At 40.9% G+C, this 19,908-nt stretch overlaps 1 protein-coding gene across 6 annotated transcripts in view; it reads left to right on the forward strand.

Annotated features, from left to right (window-relative positions):
- Positions 1-19,908, forward strand: part of LOC121269954 (WT1 associated protein) — a 64,962-nt gene that overhangs the window by 36,047 nt on the left and 9,007 nt on the right. For all 6 annotated transcript variants that reach the window (XM_041175130.1, XM_041175152.1, XM_041175137.1 and 3 more), the window contains 3 exons: positions 105-232; positions 15,303-15,481; positions 19,632-19,786. In XM_041175130.1, coding sequence (XP_041031064.1) covers positions 105-232; positions 15,303-15,481; positions 19,632-19,786 — 462 coding nt within the window. The remainder of the gene's footprint in view (positions 1-104; positions 233-15,302; positions 15,482-19,631; positions 19,787-19,908) is intronic.

Raw genomic sequence — 19,908 nt, forward strand, 5'->3', positions numbered from 1 at the left:
ATCCCAATGAAAATCATAATTGAAATTACCCCATGCAGGAAACTATTTCTTAAGCAAAGATTTGTTAATGTAGTGTATTTGTTTACACCTTCATGTTATGACAGCAAATGATGTGAGTGGGTTAAGAGAGTCTGAAGAGAAGCTAAAACAGCAGCAACATGAGTCAGCTCGAAGGGAGAACATTCTTGTTATGAGGCTAGCTACCAAGGAACAGGAAATGCAGGAGTGTACTGTAAGTATTTTAAATTGCATTGGACTCTTTTTAATTTATTATTGCACATTAGTGTGCACAAATGAAGAATTGATTACTGTGTGCTTGTTCTGTAACAGTGAAAGGGAGCTAACAACTAATAATGGAAACTATCATATTTCTCTCTCATGCCTCCATTTCAGAAACTTAGGTTTTGTTCCAACTTTTTAAAAGGCCATGAGTTCCAGAATCCTATAATAAATTTTCTGACCTGTAACCAGTGGCTTTATTTTGGTCAGTCACTCATAGGAACAGGAGTCATTCAGCCCCTTGAGCCTGTTCACTCCTGGCTTTTTTTTCTCAATTAGGGAAATAATTTAGAACACATCAAAAGAATTATTGTGGGAATTGTTTTGTAAAATGCTAACTTTATAATTCTTCAATCTACCTATTTCAAACTCTTTCTCCAAAAGAACGGAAGACGTGGAACAAACACATAGCCAACCCAAAAGAATTGATAAACCAATCTTGCCCCAAGAATTTAACTGAGGTTGGGGCAGAATTGCAATTGATCTTTCCTTGCACCAAGACCTTATTTTGAAAGTTGGCATATTGTTTGTTTTGTAACCCATCTGAACCTGAATGCTTGTCTTTGACTAAATTTATGATTGCACAGAAAGATGAAAAAGACAGTTGGTGCCTTATGATGGTTATCCAGCCCTTTCACATTTATGTGCCTGTCAGCAATGACTTCTAATCAAGTTCAGCTTTAGAGTTTTCTTTTTACACGTGAGACACTGAATCTTTTTAAGAAGGCTTCTAACTTTGAGCAGTTTCCAGAATAAAACAATCTTTAACCCTAATGCACTTAATGTGGCATAGGGAAGATTAATTTTCGACTATCAGTGTGAAGCCATGCTAATGGGCTATTTTATTTTTATTTGCTCCCCCCAAACTCTCCTTTCTCCAAGATTGCCATTTTATAGGGCCATGTCTTCCTGTGCTGAAGGATCAAACTACACTCCATCCACCCCATGGCATATTCATGCCACACTGCATCTCTTAAAAAATACTTCTAATGTACCAGTACATACTTGAAATGCATTCAGTTTTGTTCTCATGTCTTAGCTAATGCCTTAGAGTCATAGACTCGTTAATATCCTGTGGGTTATTGTTGACCAGAAACTTAACTGCACAGTCATAGAAATACTGCGGCTACAAGAGCAGGTCAGAGGCTAGGAGTCCTGCAGCAAGGAACTCATCTCTTGACTCCCCAAAGCCTGTTCACACCTACAAGGCACAAGTAAGAATGTGATGAAACACCCTTCACTTGTCTGATGAGTGCAACTCTCACGCCATTCGAACTTAACACCTTTCGGGACAAAGCAGCTCACTTGAAAGGCACCCCATCCACCACCTTAGGCTTTCGCTCCCTCCACCACCAATGCACCTTTGAAGCATATGTGCCCTCTACAAGATACACTGTGGCAACGCACCGAACCTGCGACCTCTACATGCCCTTCCTCACTGTCGCTGGCCCCAAAACCTGGAACTCCCTTTCTAACAGCATCCACACCAAGTGGACTGCAGCAGTTCAGAAAGGCTTCTCCACCACCATGGCAATTAGGGATGGGCAACAATTGCAAATGATGTTGACATCCCATGAAACAATTTTAAAAATTATTATGGCACAGAAGCCCTTTGACCCATTGAGTCCATGTTGGCTCTCTGCTGAGCAATCCAGCCAGTGCCATTATCCTGCTCTATCTCTAACTTGGCAAGTTTATTTCTCTTGGGTGCATGTCCAGTTTCCTTTTGAAATTAGTAATCGTCTCCATCTGAATCTCTTGTGCAACATTTTATTACTACTCTTCGCATGGAAGAGGGAGTAAATATTGGGCACTGTTCTGATGGCTCAATAACAATTGCTAGTACCTAATTTCACATTTAATATTGTGTGCCAAGCTGCTTCACACAGGCATGAGTGAACAAAATTTGATGCTGAGCCATGTTAAGGAGAGAGGTCAGATGACCGAAATTTTGGTTGAAGAAATAGGTCCATGTCCAAATGTAGCAAGACCTGGACAAAACCCAGGCTTGGGCTGGCAAGTGGCAAGTAACATTTGGCGCTGCACAAGTGTCAGGCAATGACCATCTCCAACAAGAGACAACCCAACCATCGACCCTTGACATTCAGTGGCAATACCATCACTGAATCCCCCATGATCGACATCCTAGGGGTTACCATTGACCAGAAACTGAATTGGACTAGCTATATAAATACAAGAAACTACAAGAACAGGTCAGAGACTAGGAATCCTGTGACAAGTAACTCGCCTCCTGACTCCTCAAAGCCTGTCCACCACCAACAAGGTACAAGGCAGGAGTGTGATGGAATACCCCCCCCCCACTTGCCTGGATGAGTGCATCTCCTGTAACATTCAAGAAGCTTGACGCCATCCAGGACAAAGCAGCCTGTTTGATTGGTACCACATCCAAAAATACTCACTCCCTCGACCTCTGATGCACAGTAACTGCAGTATGTACCATCTACAAGATGCACTGCAGGAATTCACCAAGGCTCCTTTGACAGCACCTTCCAAACCCACAACCACTACCATCTAGAAGGACAAGGGCAGCAGATAAATGGGAGCACCATCACCTGGAAGTTCCCTCCAAGTCACTCACCATCCTGACTTGGAAATCTATCACTGTTCCTTCACTGTTGCTGGGTCAAAACCCTGAAACTGCCTTCCTAACAGCACTGTGGGTGTACCTCCAACACATGGACTGCAATAGTTTAAGAAGGCAGCTCACCACCATCACCTTAAGGGCAACTAGGATGGGCAATAAATCTTGCCCAGCCAGCGAAGCCCACATCCTGTGAATGAATTTAAAAAAAAAAGTTTTTAAGAAGTGTTTTGTAAAAAAAGTAGAGAGAAATGGAGAGATTTTGGCCTTGGCAGCCCAAGCACGGCTGCCAATGGTAGAGCAGTTCAAATTGTGAATGCTCAAGAGGCCTGAATTTGAAGAACGCAGATATCTCGGGCATTTGTAAGGCTGCAGGAGATTACAGGGGTAGGGAAAGGTGAGGTCATGGGATTTGAAAACAAAGATGAGAAATTTAAAATCAGGGCTTTGCTTAACCAGGCATCACTAAGTCAGCGAGGTGGGTGAGCAGGACTTGGTGTAAGTTTGGACCTAGACAACAACTTTTTGGGTGAGCTTTAGTTGATTTTGGGCTTTAAGGCTGGTCAGGAATGCATCGTAACAGGGAAGTCTGTTGGCAACAAAGGGATGGATGATGAGGTTTTCAGCATTTGAACTGAGGTGGGGTGGATTTGAGCAATGTTATGGAGGTAGCAATAGGTGGCCTTGGTAATAGTACAGACCATGTGGTTGGAAGCTACCTTTGGGTAAAATATGAAATCAAGGTTGCAAACAGTCTGAGCATCAGATACATGCTAGGCAGAGGGATGGAGTCAGTGGCTAGGGTTGACTGATTTTGTGGTAGGTATCAAAGACAGTGGCTTCAGTTTTCCCGGTAGTTTAGTTGGAGAAATGTCTGTTCACTAAGTACTGGGTGTTTGACAAGCAGTCTGACATGTTAGAGACAGTGGAGGGGTTGAAAGCGATGATGATGAGGCAGGGTTGGTTGTCGTCATCGTACATGTAGAATCTGGCATGCTTTCAGATGATGTTGCTAAGGGGCAGCATATGGATGAGAAGTAGAAGAGGGCCAGGAATAGATTTTGAGGTCCCCACTAGTAATGGCACAAGTGAAAGCAGTTAGAACTGATACTCTGGTTCTGACTGGATAGATAAGTGTGAAACCAGGTGAATGACATCTGAGTCAGTTGAGCATTGGTGGAGAGGCGTTGGCAAATGTTGGTATGATGGGCTGTGTCACAGGCTACAGGCAGAGAAGGATAAAAAGTTTACTTTTGTCACGTGTCCTTCTGCCGGGTCGCTTTGCTCGTGAACATGGGTGCGTGCCTACCTACCGGTGGGTGAGTTGGTAATAATATACTGCAGGCGCAGAGACCAATGTAAGATGAAGCACATGCTGTTTACTAGCACAAGTAACAGAGCACTAACACAATGTGTGCTTCTCAAACCAGACCCTATTCTAAACCACTGACTAACAATGGCTACACAGCCATTGGGTAATACAGTTACGTGGTCAGTCTTAAAGAGAAATATACATTCTCTTTTAGGTGTATTGCACCTCAGATTACCTTACCGTCTCCCCTTTACTCAAAAGTACAATTTACAATCTTTACAATATGTCAACTAGTTCCATAAATAAACTATTTACAAATTCAGTTTCTCTGGAGGCTTCAAACGTGTTGAACACCGTAGTTCTATGACTTCGGATGGTTTATCTGAGGCCTCCATCTCAGAAGTCAGTTGTCTGCTAGGCTCTCCAGTGGGAACCTGTAAGTTTATGTCTCCTGACAGCCAGGCTCAATGAATCCTACAGGGGCTTCCAACCCAAGGGGAGTTCCTTCTACGTGTGGCGTAGATGCCAACGGGAAAGCTTGCCGCATCCTTTCTTGTAGATCTATTTCTCTTGTTCTGAGGTTATTTAAATGTCTTCTAATTATCCAACCTTCAACTGATATGTGCTAGGACCAGAGTCTTGTCACTGCACTAACTTCACTTGATAGCCATTTTGGCCCATCTCTAAAGTTCTTTGCCAAATCTATGTCTCCAGCAGTTTCTTTCACGACTGTGGTAATCATGTCCATTTTCTGGGCCTCCTGACTTCTCTCTACCCTCCCCCCTAAATTCGGCCGTCTGAGACTCTCACGTGCCCTGAGACGTCTCTTCATCAATAACTCTGTGGGGGCAATAACGGTGGTTGTGTGTGGTGTAGTCCTATAGCTGAGTAGGAAACGTGATCATCTAGTTGCAATAGAGTCTCCATCCAGTCTTTTCATTCCAGACTTGAAGGTATGGACTTCCCTCTAAGCCAAACCATTGGATGCAGGGTTGTATGGGGAGGGTTTAACATGTGTTATGCCATTGAGACTGGTAAATCTTTGGAATTCCCCCGCTGGTGAATGCCATTTCATTATCAAGCACTATTACTCTGGTAACCCGTGTATTGAAAAACTCAAGTGCAATCTGTCTATGGTGGTGGCAGATGTGGGTGATCTTACCTCGTATACATCCATCCACTTCGAGAGGAACATTGTGCCCAAAAAAGGCCCCACATAGCCAACGTGGAGGCAGACCCGTGGCCTTCCTGGCCAATTCCAGGGATGCAGTGGAGCAGAAGGGGGCACTTTCTGCACCTGTTGACACTGCACACAGATCTTAACCAAGTTTTCGATTTCGGTGTCCATCCCTGGACACCATAAATAGCTGCGCACCAACATTTTCATCCTAGAGATGCTGGGGTGAGCACTATGCATTTTGGCTAATAATGTTGTCTTTTGGAGGCACAATGACTCTCACTCCCCACAGCAAGATGCCATCCTGGCAGGTGAGCTCATATTTCCTATTAAAATAGGGCTTCATTTCATCCAACTTTGGCTCATTGGACCATCCTTGCAAGACTTGTTCCCTTTAGACAAAACTGGGTCGCGGTCTGTCCACTCTCTCATTGGCATGTGCTGGTGACGAATCCAGATATTAAATAACATGACAAGTTGTTGAGGAATGGGAACGTTCACATTGCTGTCTTTGAGAGGTAATCGGCTCAGTGCGCTGGCATTTGTAATCTGGCTCCCTGGCAGGTGGATAAAAGTATATTTGTAAGCAGCTAGAGTCAGTGCACACTTTTGGATGTGTGCTGAGGCAATTGGGGGTATTGTTTTATCTTCCCCAAACAAGTCTAGTAGTGGCTTGTGATCAGATAAAATGATGAATCGGTGGAACTTCTTAACGCCAAATACAATGGATAAGCCTTCTTTCTCTATTTGAGAGTTTCTTCGTTCTGCTACACTGAGTGTTCTTGAGATATAACTAATGGTCTGTGCGGAGCCATCCGGTGGGTGAGTGCTGCCCCTCCTCTCTAGAGGGATGCATCGCAGGTTAAAATTAATTCCTCCTTTGTGTCAAAATTGACCAACAGGGCCGATGAATGTAGCAACTGCTTTACAATCATAAAAGCCGGGTGTTGTGGAGCTTGCTAAGTCCGTCTATGGCTTTTTTCTCAAGTAACCAATGTAATGGAGCCAGTACTGTTGACAAATTTGGGAGAAAACGGACATCGTAGTTCACCATTCCCAAGAAGGACTTGAGTTCTATGCGTTTTTTGGTGCTGGCGCCTCACAAAATGCTCTCACCTAGTCTTATACTGGATGTAGGCCCTGCAAGTCGACCCAGTGACCCAAGTAAATCACTTTTTTTCCTTGGAATATACATTTTTCTCTTTTCAAACATAATCCGGCTTGTGTGAAATGCTTCAATACCTCTTCCAGGTTAGCCAGGTGTTCTTCATCAGTTGGTCCTGTTGCTAGGACATCTTCGAGATAAACCACCACATGAGATAGACCTTGCAGTAAGTTTTCCATAGTCCGTTGGAAAATGGCACAACCCGAGGAGCTCCAAAGGGTAACCTGGTATACTGATGTAAGCCCCTGTGTGCATTGTTAGTCATTAAATTCCAAGAGGCCTTTTCGAGCTCGACTTGTCGAGTTTCGTATATGCGGTTCCCCCTGCCAGCTTAACATAGAAACTAGGAGTAAGAGTAAATCATTCGGCCCTTCAAGACTGCTTCGCCATTCATTATGATCATGGCCGATCATCCAACTCAGTTGCCTGCTCCGGCTTTCTCCCCATCCCTTTGATCCCTTTTGCCCCAAGAGCTATATCTAACTCCTCCTTGAAAGCATACAATGTTTTGGTCTCAACTACTTCCTGTGGTAACGAATTCCACAGGCTCACCACTCTCCGGGTGAAGAAATTTCTCCTCATCTCAGCCCTAAGTGGTCTACCCCGTATCCTCAGACTGTGACCCCTGGTTCTGGACTCTCCCACCATCGGGAACATCCTTCCTGCATCTACCCTGTCTAGTCCTGTTAAATTTTATAGGTTTCTATGAGATCCCTCTTCATTCTTCTGAACTCCAGCGACTATAATCCTAATCGACTCAATCTCTCCTCATGTGTCAGTCCCACCATCTCAGGAATCAGTCGGGTAAACCTTCGTTGCACTCCCTCTATAGCAAGTATGTCCTTCCTCAGATAAGGAGACCAAAACTGCACACAATATTCTAGGTGTGGTCTCACCAAGGCCCTGTACCAAGCTTGGAGTACAACTCATCAATTTTCGGTATAGGATGCTAATCAAGTCTGGCCACTTTGTTAACAGTCAACTTGTAGTCCCTGCATATTCGCACTCTCCTATGAACTATGAATGCTGCTCATTGGAAAATTGCATGGTTTGTAAGACTCCCAACTCTACAGCCTGTCTAATTCACCATTAACTTTCTCTCGTAAAGGGACTGGCCTCACCTTCAAGTATCTGGGGGTTGCCCTGGGATCCACATGGATTTTAGCTTGCAGTTCATGAATCTGCCTCAGCTCTTCCCTGAACAGAGGCGTATTTCTGTAATATTTCTTGCAGATCTTTCGTTCTGAATTGAAAAATCTCGGTCCGCTCCAACTTTATTTAATTTAGCCAGTTCCAACCAAGTAGACTTCCTGCTACCACTACCAGATAAATTTACAGACTGGCTTCCATACTGTACTAGAACCTTGCATATACCTCTTACTCGTATGTCTTCACCAGTATACATCTTTAGTATCTGAATTTTCCAGATTTAATGGGTAGTCTCCTCCATTCAGATACTTGAACGTATGTTCCTCTGTAACTGTAGTGGATGCCACTGTATCCACTTCCATCCGGATAGGTTTTCCGTTGACTTCCACTGTCATGTAGATTGGCTCTGTTTTACCCGTTTTTAAGTTGTGTAGTGAGTAAATGTCTGACTGTTTCTCCTGGTTTCTCTATTTGGATTTCACGAGTTCTACCTTTTTGTTAAAATTTTGCCTCAATCTGTCTTCACAATATCTCAATGTGCACTTTATGATGGCAGTAGAAACACTCGATTCTAACAAATTATCGTTCGTTTGCAGGCTGGCTGGTTCCATTTCTGCAGTTACTAATGTGGGCTTTCTCTGTTAAACCATTGCTTTTTGCTGGTCTGTTAATAGTGGCTGTTTACTGTCTTTCCGTGTAGCCCAGTGCCTCTGTGCAAATTCTAATCTGTACTTCCCTCCCGACGTGATAGGTGGCACCATTTTGTGCTCCTTTGATTGCTTCTAAATCCCTGACCACTTTGCATTGCGAGCGCCAACTCCAGCGCTTTGCTGAAGTCTAAATTTGTTTCTGACAACAACCTTTTTTGAATGACATCTTTGTTAATCCCACATACTAATCAATCTCTTAACATGTTAATCAACATCCCAAACTCAGTGCTCTGTCAGTTGTTTCAAGGCCTCTACATAGCAAGCGTCTGTCTCTGCAGGGGCGTGACACCTCGAATTCAGTTAAAAGCACTGTGTTGTTACCAAGGATTTTGGCTGAAAGTGGCTTTTCATAAGGTTTAACAATTCATCAAAGCTCTTGGAATCTGGGGTGTTGGTGCCATTAGACTACGAATTAGGCCATATGTTTTACCGCCACATGCCAATAAGGGGTCTACAGTACCTGAAAAGAGAGAATCATTAAGAATATCAGTTAACATGGGAGCCAAGAAGAGAATGCATGTGATAAGCAACTTAGTGGGAATAGGGTCAAGGGAGCAGGCCTGCCTCTTCTCCCCTATGTCGTTGGCCAAAAAGAACATGAGGCATTCAATATAATGTGACCAGTCATCGGTGGCCTGATCAAATGGTTCGATACGGCCAAACTGGCATACTGGAGGGAGATAACGTCAGCGACTATGGTGAGGATTGCACTTAGAATCGGCCTGCAAGGCACAGCTGATTTGCTTCAGTGGAATTTTCGTGGCTTTCCTTGGTGTCATCGACTGGTTGTGTTTTGCCTTGTTGCCAGTTATGTTCCTTCTGTCAGGTCGCTTTGCTCGCAAACACTATTGCGCACACCTATCTACCGGTGGGTGAGTTGGCAAACAATATACTGCAGACGCAGAGACCAATATAAGCTGAAGTACATGCTATTTATTTACACCAGAAACAGAGCACTAACACCATGTGTGCTTCTGAAATCAGGCCCTATTCTAAACTACTGATTAACCTTGTAGCCTGTACTACACAGCCAGTGGGTAATAGTCATTTGGTCAATCTGCTCTCATTCTCATGAGGTGTATTGCACCTCATTACCACAGTCACATTCATGTAGAATATCGTTTGTGAGTTTGAGTTGTTTTGGAACCGTGGCAGGAGCAGAAACCTGATTTAAGGGATTCAGTTATGGAGTTCATGAAGAAAAATGGGGCAGATTTGGGAGGTGACAGACCGTTAGAATTTAGAGAGGAAAAGGAAATTGGGTGCTAGCTTGCAAGGATTGAGGAGGAAAGGGATGTTAGATTTGAAGGAAGGGACTGCAGCACCGAAAGAGCGAGACTCATTAAGAATGGCGGTTAGCGTGGGAATCAGGAAGAGAAGGCATGTGATGAACAGCTTAGTGGGAATAGGGTCAAGGGAGCAGGCTGACGACAAGATCAGCTTGAATTGGGCAAGAGGGGCAATGGGAGAAAAATTAAAGAAAGATCCCTTTGACATTCAACAGCATTACCATAATAGAATTTCCCAAAATCGGCATTCTGGGGGTTACCATTGACCAGAAGCTTAACTGGTCAGCCACATAAATACTGTGGCTACAAGAACAGAGACAAGGAATTCTGCGGCAAGTAACTCTTTTCCCCCCCCCAACAAAAAAAAAGCCTACCTACCACTTACGAGGCACAAGTCAGGAATTTTGTAGAATATTCTTCACTTGTACGGTGTTGAGCTGCACTCATGCAGCCAAGGCAAGGCAGCCCATTTGGTGGAGCCTTATCCACCGCATTAAACCTTCACTCCCTCCACTGTGGTAGCAGCACCAGCAGCAACTCACCTAGTTGCACTTTGACAGCACTTTCAAAACCTGCAACCTCCAGCAAATGCATGGGGACACCATGACTTGCAAGTTCTGCTTCCAAACCACACATCGCCCTTCCTTCCCTGTCGTTGGGTCAAAACCCTGGAACTCCTCTAACAGCACTTGGAAATACCTGCACCACGTGGACTACAGTAGTTCAAGGGATGGAGTATAATGCTCTCATCCTAAGAACAAATAAAAATCCAAGTTCAAAGCTGGGGTGGTTTTGTTGCGGATGGAGAGCATTTAAAATCTTCCCAAATATACTGGCATTTTATTGGCAAAATGAATTAAACAAAACGGAAGAGATTGAATAGTGCATGGCAGTTACTGCCTATCAGCTGTCCTGATCAATTTCAAATATATTGAAACAACTTAAGTGAAAGCCCTGTTTTATATAATTTTCAGTAGAAGATTTGGAGTATCTGGTTTCTATAGCCAGTTTTACTATCCAACCATCATACAATCATATAGCAGAGAGATTATTTTGCCTATCATATCTTTGGTCCTTTGAAAGAGCAATCCAATTAATCCCAGTCCTCTGCTCTTTCCATACCACCCCCTACAAATCTCTCCTTTTGGTGACTTGGATATAATCCAAGCATCCGCAGTTTGTTGCTTTTATCTTAGTGGATATAATCCATTTCCCTTTATAAAAAGTTGCATTGAATCTGCTCTTACCACCCTTTTCAGGCAGTACACTACAGATCATCATAACTCACTTTGAGGGAAAAAAAAGATGGTCACCTTCCCTAGAAATTTTTTTTTGCCACCTATCTTTAATCTGTCTTTTCTGGTTTTTATCTACCTTATTACACCAACTCATACTTGTGAACTTCTTTTAAATCTTGTCATTGTTTTCCTTGGAACAGAGAAAGCTATCTGTTTCTCCAGTCTCCATATAACTCAAGTCCCTCATCCTTGATGCCATTAAGGGAAATCTCTTCTCAAATCTCCAAGGCCTTAACATCTTTCTTTTAAATACTCCAGCTGAGGTCAAACCAATTACTTATAACAATTTAATATAACTTCTTGTTTGAGTATACTATTCCCCTGTAAAGCCACGGCTCCCATGTGTTTGTTTAAAACACAGTATCAACTTAGCATAGAAAATTTTATGGCACAGAAGGAGGCAATTTGGTCCATAGGACCTCAGCTGGCCAAGAAGTTAACCAGCCTAATCCCACTTTCCAACTGTTGGTCTGTATCCCTGTAGGTTTCAGCACTTCAGGTGCATACCCAACTATTTTTTAAAATGCAATTAAGGTTTCTGCATTTAACACCCTTTCTGGCAGAGTGTTCCAGACTGGGTGAAAAAATTTCTCCGCAACACCCCATATTTTAAATCTATGCCCCCTTGTTATTAACTCCTCTGGTAAGAGAAATAGGTCCTTCTATTCACTCTATTTAGGCCTCTTATAATTTTACAGACTTCATTTAAATCTGCCCTCAGCTGCTTCTGTTCCAAAGAAAGCAACCCCAACCTATTTAATTTTTCATTGTAAACAAAATTTCCAGCAAAATCCTCATAAATCTCTTCTGTACCCAATAGTGTGATCATATTATTCCTGTACAATGCAGTGGCCAGAACTGCATGCAGTACTCTGGCTGTGGTCTAACTAGTGTTTTATACTGTTCTACCATAACCTACCAGCTCTTATTCTCTATGCTGCAGCTAAAAAAATATGCTGCCTTAACTACCTTATCTACCTGTCTGACTTCCAGGGATCTGTGGACATGCACTTCAAGGTCCTTCTGTTCTCTACATTTCTCAATATCCTGTCATTTATTTTGTATGCCTTTGCCTTGTTTGTTGTTCACAAATGCATTTCTGATTGAAGTCAAGTTGCCACTTTTCTGCCCACCTGCCCAGTCTGTTGATTTCTTTGTGCAGTTTACAGCTCTCCTCCTGACTCACCCAAATTTTGTATCATCAAAATCATGTTCCCTACATATAAGTGTGTGCCATCTTCAATGATTTGTGTATGTGAGCAGGTTTCTCTGCTCCCGCAACCCCTTTTAAAATTGTATAGTTTGATTTATTTTGCATTTCATTTTTTCTTCCAAAATGCTTTGCACTTTTTCATTAAATGTCATCTGATGTGTACCCGTTTCATCTTTTAACATCACAATTTACATTTTCAAGATTTTTGTTATCTGCTTATTGCAGGCGAATTGTGTTAACAACAATACACTTACTATAAACATTGTAGACTGTGCCTCAGATTAATGAATTATCATATTTCGTTTAACAAATTAGTACTTGGTGTTTAGATTCCTGTTGATTCCGGTTTTTATACTATTCTTCTCTCTGATCTGCAAATGATAACCCAATACACAATAAGATGATGAGCATTATTTGAGAAAAGAATGGCAGGCTAGGCCCGGAGCAGTGATGCAATACCATCCAGCTCTATGGCTTAAGCATGTGGATTTGGTGTAATTTTGAAATGCCTTGTCAACTCCAAAACAGCTATCAAAACATGAGTTATTTTGTTGGAAGTGGTTTAAATCACCAATGATAGTTATAATGCATAAACTTTAGTTGCCTAATCTTTTGAAATGAAATTCTTTCTCCACATCCCTAATTCAATAGATATGCGGTGAGTGAATCCATGCAGGAATCTACATTCGTTTTGAGTGCTTAATTAGAACTGGTGATACTTAGTTCCGGTAATTTCTATTACGTATATGGCAAACGTCACCTGATGTCTTGTGAAATGATTCATATATTGGGAATGCTGTATTTTTTGCATTTGTTTTTCCTTTGCGATATGTTTCCTCATTTTTGTTATACACATTTTGAGGCAGTTGGATTGTGAAAATATGGCTGGCTTGCTAAAGTTGAACTATCATGACATGTAGTTTGTCCTTTGAGTGCAGCGCACTCTTAATATTGGATCTTAATTGAAGGTGTATGATACTGAACTGGACCCACAAGTTAGAGAAATGTCACAGGTAACAGAAGTAGTTTTCATAGCTCTGATAATTGAGCCTTTGTATCACACTAGTGGAGTCTAACTGACATAAAGCAGGAAATGTTTTAATGTATATTAAAAGGCTGTGAAGTCATTTGTATTGTGACCAGCAGAACACACTAGAATTAACTGGTGTTTTATATTGTCACACAGCTACTTTGCTTGATACCTGGCTTGGTATTATCAACAATAAGCTAGATGGGAAGCCAAAATGTTTTTTGTGTGGTATAGTGGCTAACAAAATGTTGTATAGGATCCACAGTTCAAAGGTTGCTGCAGGGTGCATCTGAAATGGGGTATGGACAGTGCAATAAACTGCTCAAGTGCCAATGACATCAAGTATCCCAAGCACCACTGCTTTGAATTCAAGCAAGATTCATCTAAAAACAAGATACATGGCAACAGATACATTGAGTTCAGTGGCTACTTTATCCTTATTGACAGCAGTATTTGAACTGGCAGCAGGATCATACAGCTGAACAAGATGTAAACTTTTTTCTTTAAGTCAGCATTGAGTTTGGCTAGAGGTTTCCTTCAATTTCTGAAGCAAAAGACTGTTTTATATGTTGTCTTGGAGTTGATCCAGATTAAACCGACAAGTGCAACTCCGTTGAGCTGTGATACAAAAGATATAGTTGCAGGAGCGCACGTGGCAGAAAATGGTTTCGGGGGGTTGACTACGGAGATCAAGGAGCACATGTGGATATCCCTTGTTTCTGTTGCTGTAAAGTTAAAATTGTAATAAAAATTGAACTTTGCTTGCGTGAATGTCTATTATGTGGAACCTGAGATCAAATGGTATTTCAGTATAAATTCCCACAATATCTTGTATTTTTTTATAATCTGCTTGTTACCTCTCAGTTGTTTAAGGATACATCAGACCTGCTATTCTCAGTATTTTAATATGCAGGAAAATACAAACTCCTGAAAGAAAATTAAGATATGTGAAAATAAATAACATTTGACTGATTTTATGTGGTTTTTTTGTACTTACTAGTTTATGCATGCGCAAGTGCTTAACAAATAACAGCAACTGAAATCGGCAGCTGGCTTTCCTTAACCACAGGAGTCATTTTCAACCGGGAAGCTGTTGGCAGAAGTACAAGATACAGCCGTATTTGTCCTATATAATGAAAGGAGCTGATTCTCAACCAGCCTCTTCTGTTAAGTGAACATTTCGCTCTGCTGAACCATAAGACATAGGAGCAGAAATTAGGCCATTCAGCCCATCGAGTCTGCTCTGCCATTCAATCATGGCTGATAAGTTTCTCAACCCCATTCTCCCTCCTTCTCCCTGTAACCTTTGATCCCCTTACCAATCAAGAACCTATCTATCTCCGTCTTAAATACATTCAAAGATCTGGCCTCCACAGCCATCTGTGGCAATGTTGCTCTTTTCGGACTTGTGTAAAAAAATATGTATATCAGATGGTTATGTGCAAGTACCATACATGTATCTCATGCAATCTGTCTCTCTTTCTGATTAACTATTTCCCAGCTGATCAAAACTTACCACAATCCACATCTTAAATTTCTACTGTACATCTTGAGCAATCCCACAGAGGAAAATGCTGACTTCCTATTAACTGCACAACTTATTTGAGTATCTCAGTAACTATATATATATCCATGTCCTTGATTGCAGCCATACAACCGCTACATGTACGTTAACTTGATTACTGATCTATGGTAAACATTTTGTGGGCTCATGATGGTTCAAAGGGTAGATGTGTATTGTGTCATACTTCATGGATCAGGGACCATGGAGGAAACTGTGTTTGGATGTGAGGTAACACAAGACTGGGCTACTCGTCTTCCTTTTCAACTTCCCTATGTATGTTCAGGTAGCCCCTTGTATGGCAAAGCATGGTTACTGTTGCAAAGCACGTGGCTTCTGAAGGCTTGTTGCTGTGGAGAGAAGGGATGAACATTTTGGCTGGGGGAAATAAAACTTAAAACTAGCAGTTTGTGTAAGACGGCATTGGAGAGGTATTAACATCCTGCTTATTGGTACATCAGTATTGTGCACTAAGATGATGCCTCTTTGGTGACCATATAACTTTTGCTTCTAACAGAACCAGATCCAGTACCTCAAGCAAGTTCAACTGCCCAGTGCTGCTCAACTCCGATCCACCTTGGTTGACCCTGCTATTAACTTGTTTTTCCTTAAAATGAAGACTGAACTGGAACAGACTAAAGACAAACTGGAACAAGCCCAAAATGAACTGAGTGCCTGGAAGTTTACACCTGATAGGTAAACAAACAAAATACTCCCCAGTCAAGACCTCCCTGACAGTCCCACTGCAAGAATGTATGGTGGGATGGCCAAGTACTCTCTTAACAGAGCAAGACAGCCTCAGCCTTTGAGCAAAAAAAAAATCCAGATTCATTTACTACTCAGCTTGTTATGCTTAATGTAAAACATTGTCAGATGAACGTTCTGTTTCAGCTTTTTTCCCCTTCTACTTCAGAGGCCTGCAGGAGTCGGACTGTTCTGAAGAGTGGGCCTGCATCCAACCAAAAAAAAAAATTCTTGCCCAGTTTAGACACTTGAAATTTGGTTTTTATAGAAGAAAATAAAGGGAGGAAAAGAAGTCACTTTTCTGCAAAAAAGAGTGTAAAGTCTGCTGCACACTGTTTCTGGTGGCTGAGTTTGCAGTCTGAGTTTGGAGGAGAGAACATAGCTTTTCTCATCTCAGACACTGAGCCTGAATTGAGTTGTTCGTGTAAATTCGCTTAAAGTAATGGAATGCCCTGCACTCCAAACGTTGCGCTAGTGACCAATAGACATTGGAAGTCAATTTGGTGTAAGACTGAAGACTTCCTGCTTGTTCACGGTGAACTGTCAAGAGTTGAAAAAGATTGAAGTGACTTTAGAGCACAGTCAAAGGTTTCAATAATTTTTTTGAACTGGCCATCAACTCTTATGTAGCGTTTAATTTACAAAGCCATATTTTCATATTGATTCATTCTGATGCAACATTCCCTCTATTGTGGTTATGGTTTCTTTAACTTCATTAACTAACCAACTTGTATGTACCAAACTGTGAGCAGTCTTATAAATGTAAGCGGAAAAGTTGAAATCTAACTGTTTGGTTAGTATTTTGTCAGTGAAATTTAAACCCCTTCCACTGGCTAACTATTGGAGGTAATGTTGTTTTTTTTTTCAAAACATGCCATTTTTGTACTGGGCATTTTATTTCTGAAGTGTTGCCATCAGTGACTTATCTGGAAACACAACTGTGCAGTTGTAGAACCCAAGTGTATTGAAATTTAGTTTTATTCTAGAAATTGCAAGTGATTGTTGTAACATCTAAAGGTTTGCACCAGATAAAATGTTACTTTGGGGAAAATTTGATTTTCCTGTATTGAAAGATCTTTTGTCGTTGGTGGAGAAATATTAAAACACATCTGTTGGAGCTGAAAGGTGATATCGTGCCCTTCCAGTTGAATGAGACAACTTATCCAATTGACATCCTTCATATACATTTCAGAAAATCTGTCTGGTATGTAACTGTAATCAATATGTTACAAGTAGGTTTCAATATCATATAAATCCTGGTGTTTCTTTATATAGTGCTTTATCGAAATCAGTTGCTTATCCTGGCTGTTGTGATCTAAACAGACTAATTGGGTGCAATATGAAAGTTAGATCTAGACCTGATTTCAAACAGTGACAGCAATTGTTCACTAAATCCTAAATTGCTCAATTCTTCATCCCTCGGCTAAGCATGCCAAGTTTGGGATACTTTGTTTTTATTTATGGAAATGGGGTGCTAAAGTATGTGCACCACACCACTTGCTTTATCAACAGTTTTTTCTGAACCAGTTTGGGAGCTCCCAGTTCCATAAATAAAATCCCTCAATTGGATATTTGCTTCATAAGCAAAATTTAGATGGCAGCCTTTTTCAAAAAACGGAAGTTTGGAGCAGCTCCAGGTGATATGTAATAATGACTGTTTGAGAATTTTTAACACTGTGAAATTCAAACTATCCTGGTGACTGACACAGGGAGGGAGAAAATCTACACTGAAGTCCCCAAACTGTAGTTTTTTTTAATGTATTTTGATGTTTTTCCAACTGCTCATTGTAAAGTTCACAGTGCAATTTGCTGATAAAAGTCTAACCCTATTTTCTTATTTTCATATTGTGGGGCATATCAGTCTTAATTATACAGTATTCTGTGTAGTTTATTTCAATACTGCAAGATGATCTACCTGTTTCAGTAAAAAGGAACGTTCTTGCACTTTTAAAACTGCAAAACTAAATTTCTTGTTTAGTGAAATGTTTTGTGTTGCATCAGGATAATTGTCTGTACCAGTGAAGTTGAAAGATCAAACTGGTAGAGATTTATTCAAGTCCGTGGAATGAATATTTCAAATTAAGTTTATTGCGAAATAGATCGTTGGTTTTCCTTTGAACCTCCATTTATTAAAAGCACATGCCATGCTCTTTTTACAAAGAAATATAATTGTATCCATTTTAATGCACATTCCAAAGAGTCAGAACATTTGAACCCCAGTTTTCAATTTTTTTTCTGATTATTGATCATGTGGGAAATCTCATCTGGGCATTGCAGAGATGGGCATATCTTAAATTCTGTCAACAAAATAGCATTTGGGGTTTTATGAGTTTGTAAAGCTTTCAAATTTTTTTCATTAATCATTTGTGTTGCAGTTCAGATGTGTTTTGTAAAATAAGAATTGTGTAGGTAAATGTGGCTGTTTATGTCATTATGCGTCAATTGTTAATAATGCGTACCATTTCAAAACATAGAAGAGAAACTGCAACAGGCAACATCACGGATGGTCTGAGATCAAGTTCAGGCCACGACATAAATCTTTCTTACAAAAGTATTTCAGAAGGACTGTTAAAGTGGTGATGGATATGATTTCAACAATATATCAGTTCCTTAAAAATCAGCATTACTAAGGGAGATTAGAAGTATGTGTTTCATCGGCAATTTAGTTAATTTGATTCCTATTTTTAAATCCGGTGGGAATAGGCATATATTAATATAATTTCATATCAGTCTGATTCATATAAGATTTAATTTAACATTTAAACTTAGGCCCATGCACTGTTCTGGTCCACACCATCACTTGAGGGTATGGTTGTGCTTTTATTTTTCTTGGAGGTGTAGGAGACAATAGAATTGCATTATTATGCATTGACTATCTTCATTCTATCCTACCTATACAATGCACATTTCTGCACAGTGATCTGTCATTGATGAATGTGAACCCAGTTCCTGTGCTTCCAAAATTGTCAGCACTGTATTTGGTTCCTGTCTTAAACTTTGTGGTTTTGAGGTATACTTGCATGGATTTAAAATAAGTCCACCTTTAAAGTCATAAAGGCTGTTACCACTGTTTTGTAACGTGCAGTTTTTGGTCGTCTTTGTCAACCAGTTCAACAAACTTTGGACATTTCATCACTGTTTTTGGTACTTTATTACTTTCTCAATGCCTCTTTTTGTGTTAAATCCACTATGGGACCATTGCCAGTTTTAAAATCTCAGACCTGTATTGGGTCATCTGGAGATGCAATTGCGTTCTGTTTTTCTCCCTTTTAAATTGCATAACTGTTGCTTGCGGTGCAGTTCAAATGCACTAGCAGCTCTTAGGCCACTTGGGTTGAAGTTTTAATTTTCCTGTGTGTTGATAGGCAATTTGATCATTGGAGGCATCACAGCCAAGTCTAAACCTGCTCCTGTCCTCCCCCAGTGTATATCGGGCCCATTTCAGCAGGGTTTACTGTGTTATATATTACTGGTGGGAGCTCAAGGCCGATTACTCCCTAGGCTCCCTCCAAAAACACTGAGGCACTTGCCATATTTTTAGTAACCTAGTGCTGCCTTGGCTAAAATCAGCTAGCTCAGTGCAGCCATGGGATCAAGCCTGGGACCCGTTGGTTTGAATGCCTACCTACCACATCCCGCAGAGCATCTGTGAGCTTTGAATAATTATGAATTCAGTTGATGCTGTTTCTTTCATACATTGATGCTTCTCTGATCTTCCCTGAGATCAGAGTTTCATTGCTGTAAACTTGTGCTTTTTGTTGACTATCCATATACTACTATGAATGAGATCTCTGGGTATTTTAATTCCATATAGGTTCGACGTCACAACTAAAATCCTGCAGGAACTAGCTGACATTTTCTTCCAGAGTATCACTTTATTATTTAAAAAAAAATGATTTAATGAAAAGCATTTAAATAGGAATGTTTTTACTCTGGGTTTGAAAATATCATGCATTTAAAATGGAAGTTCCCAAGCCATAGTGGCTTGAAATAAAGTGGGCTAGAAATGTTGGGTTTTAATAGCATGTGATCATGTGTGATGATCTCCACTTTATGAAGAACTGTCGTTTCCTTCTGTGATGGTAAGTGTCTGTCTTTACAGCCAAACGGGAAAAAAGCTGATGGCCAAGTGTCGGATGTTAATTCAGGAAAACCAAGAATTGGGAAGACAGCTGTCCCAGGGACGCATTGCACAGCTGGAGGCTGAATTAGCTTTACAGAAGAAATACAGTGAGGAGCTCAAAAGCAGTCAAGATGGTGAGTAGAGTTGACCACTGAGTTCTTGATTGTGAGAAAATGCATTCTTTAGGAGTAGCAGTTTTTGGTTTGTAATTTTAATCAGTATTAATGAGTGTTGTTATAGTATCTGCAATGGGACT

This window comes from Carcharodon carcharias, chromosome 2 (assembly GCF_017639515.1).
Source record: "Carcharodon carcharias isolate sCarCar2 chromosome 2, sCarCar2.pri, whole genome shotgun sequence".
Taxonomy (NCBI): Eukaryota; Metazoa; Chordata; class Chondrichthyes; order Lamniformes; family Lamnidae; genus Carcharodon; species Carcharodon carcharias.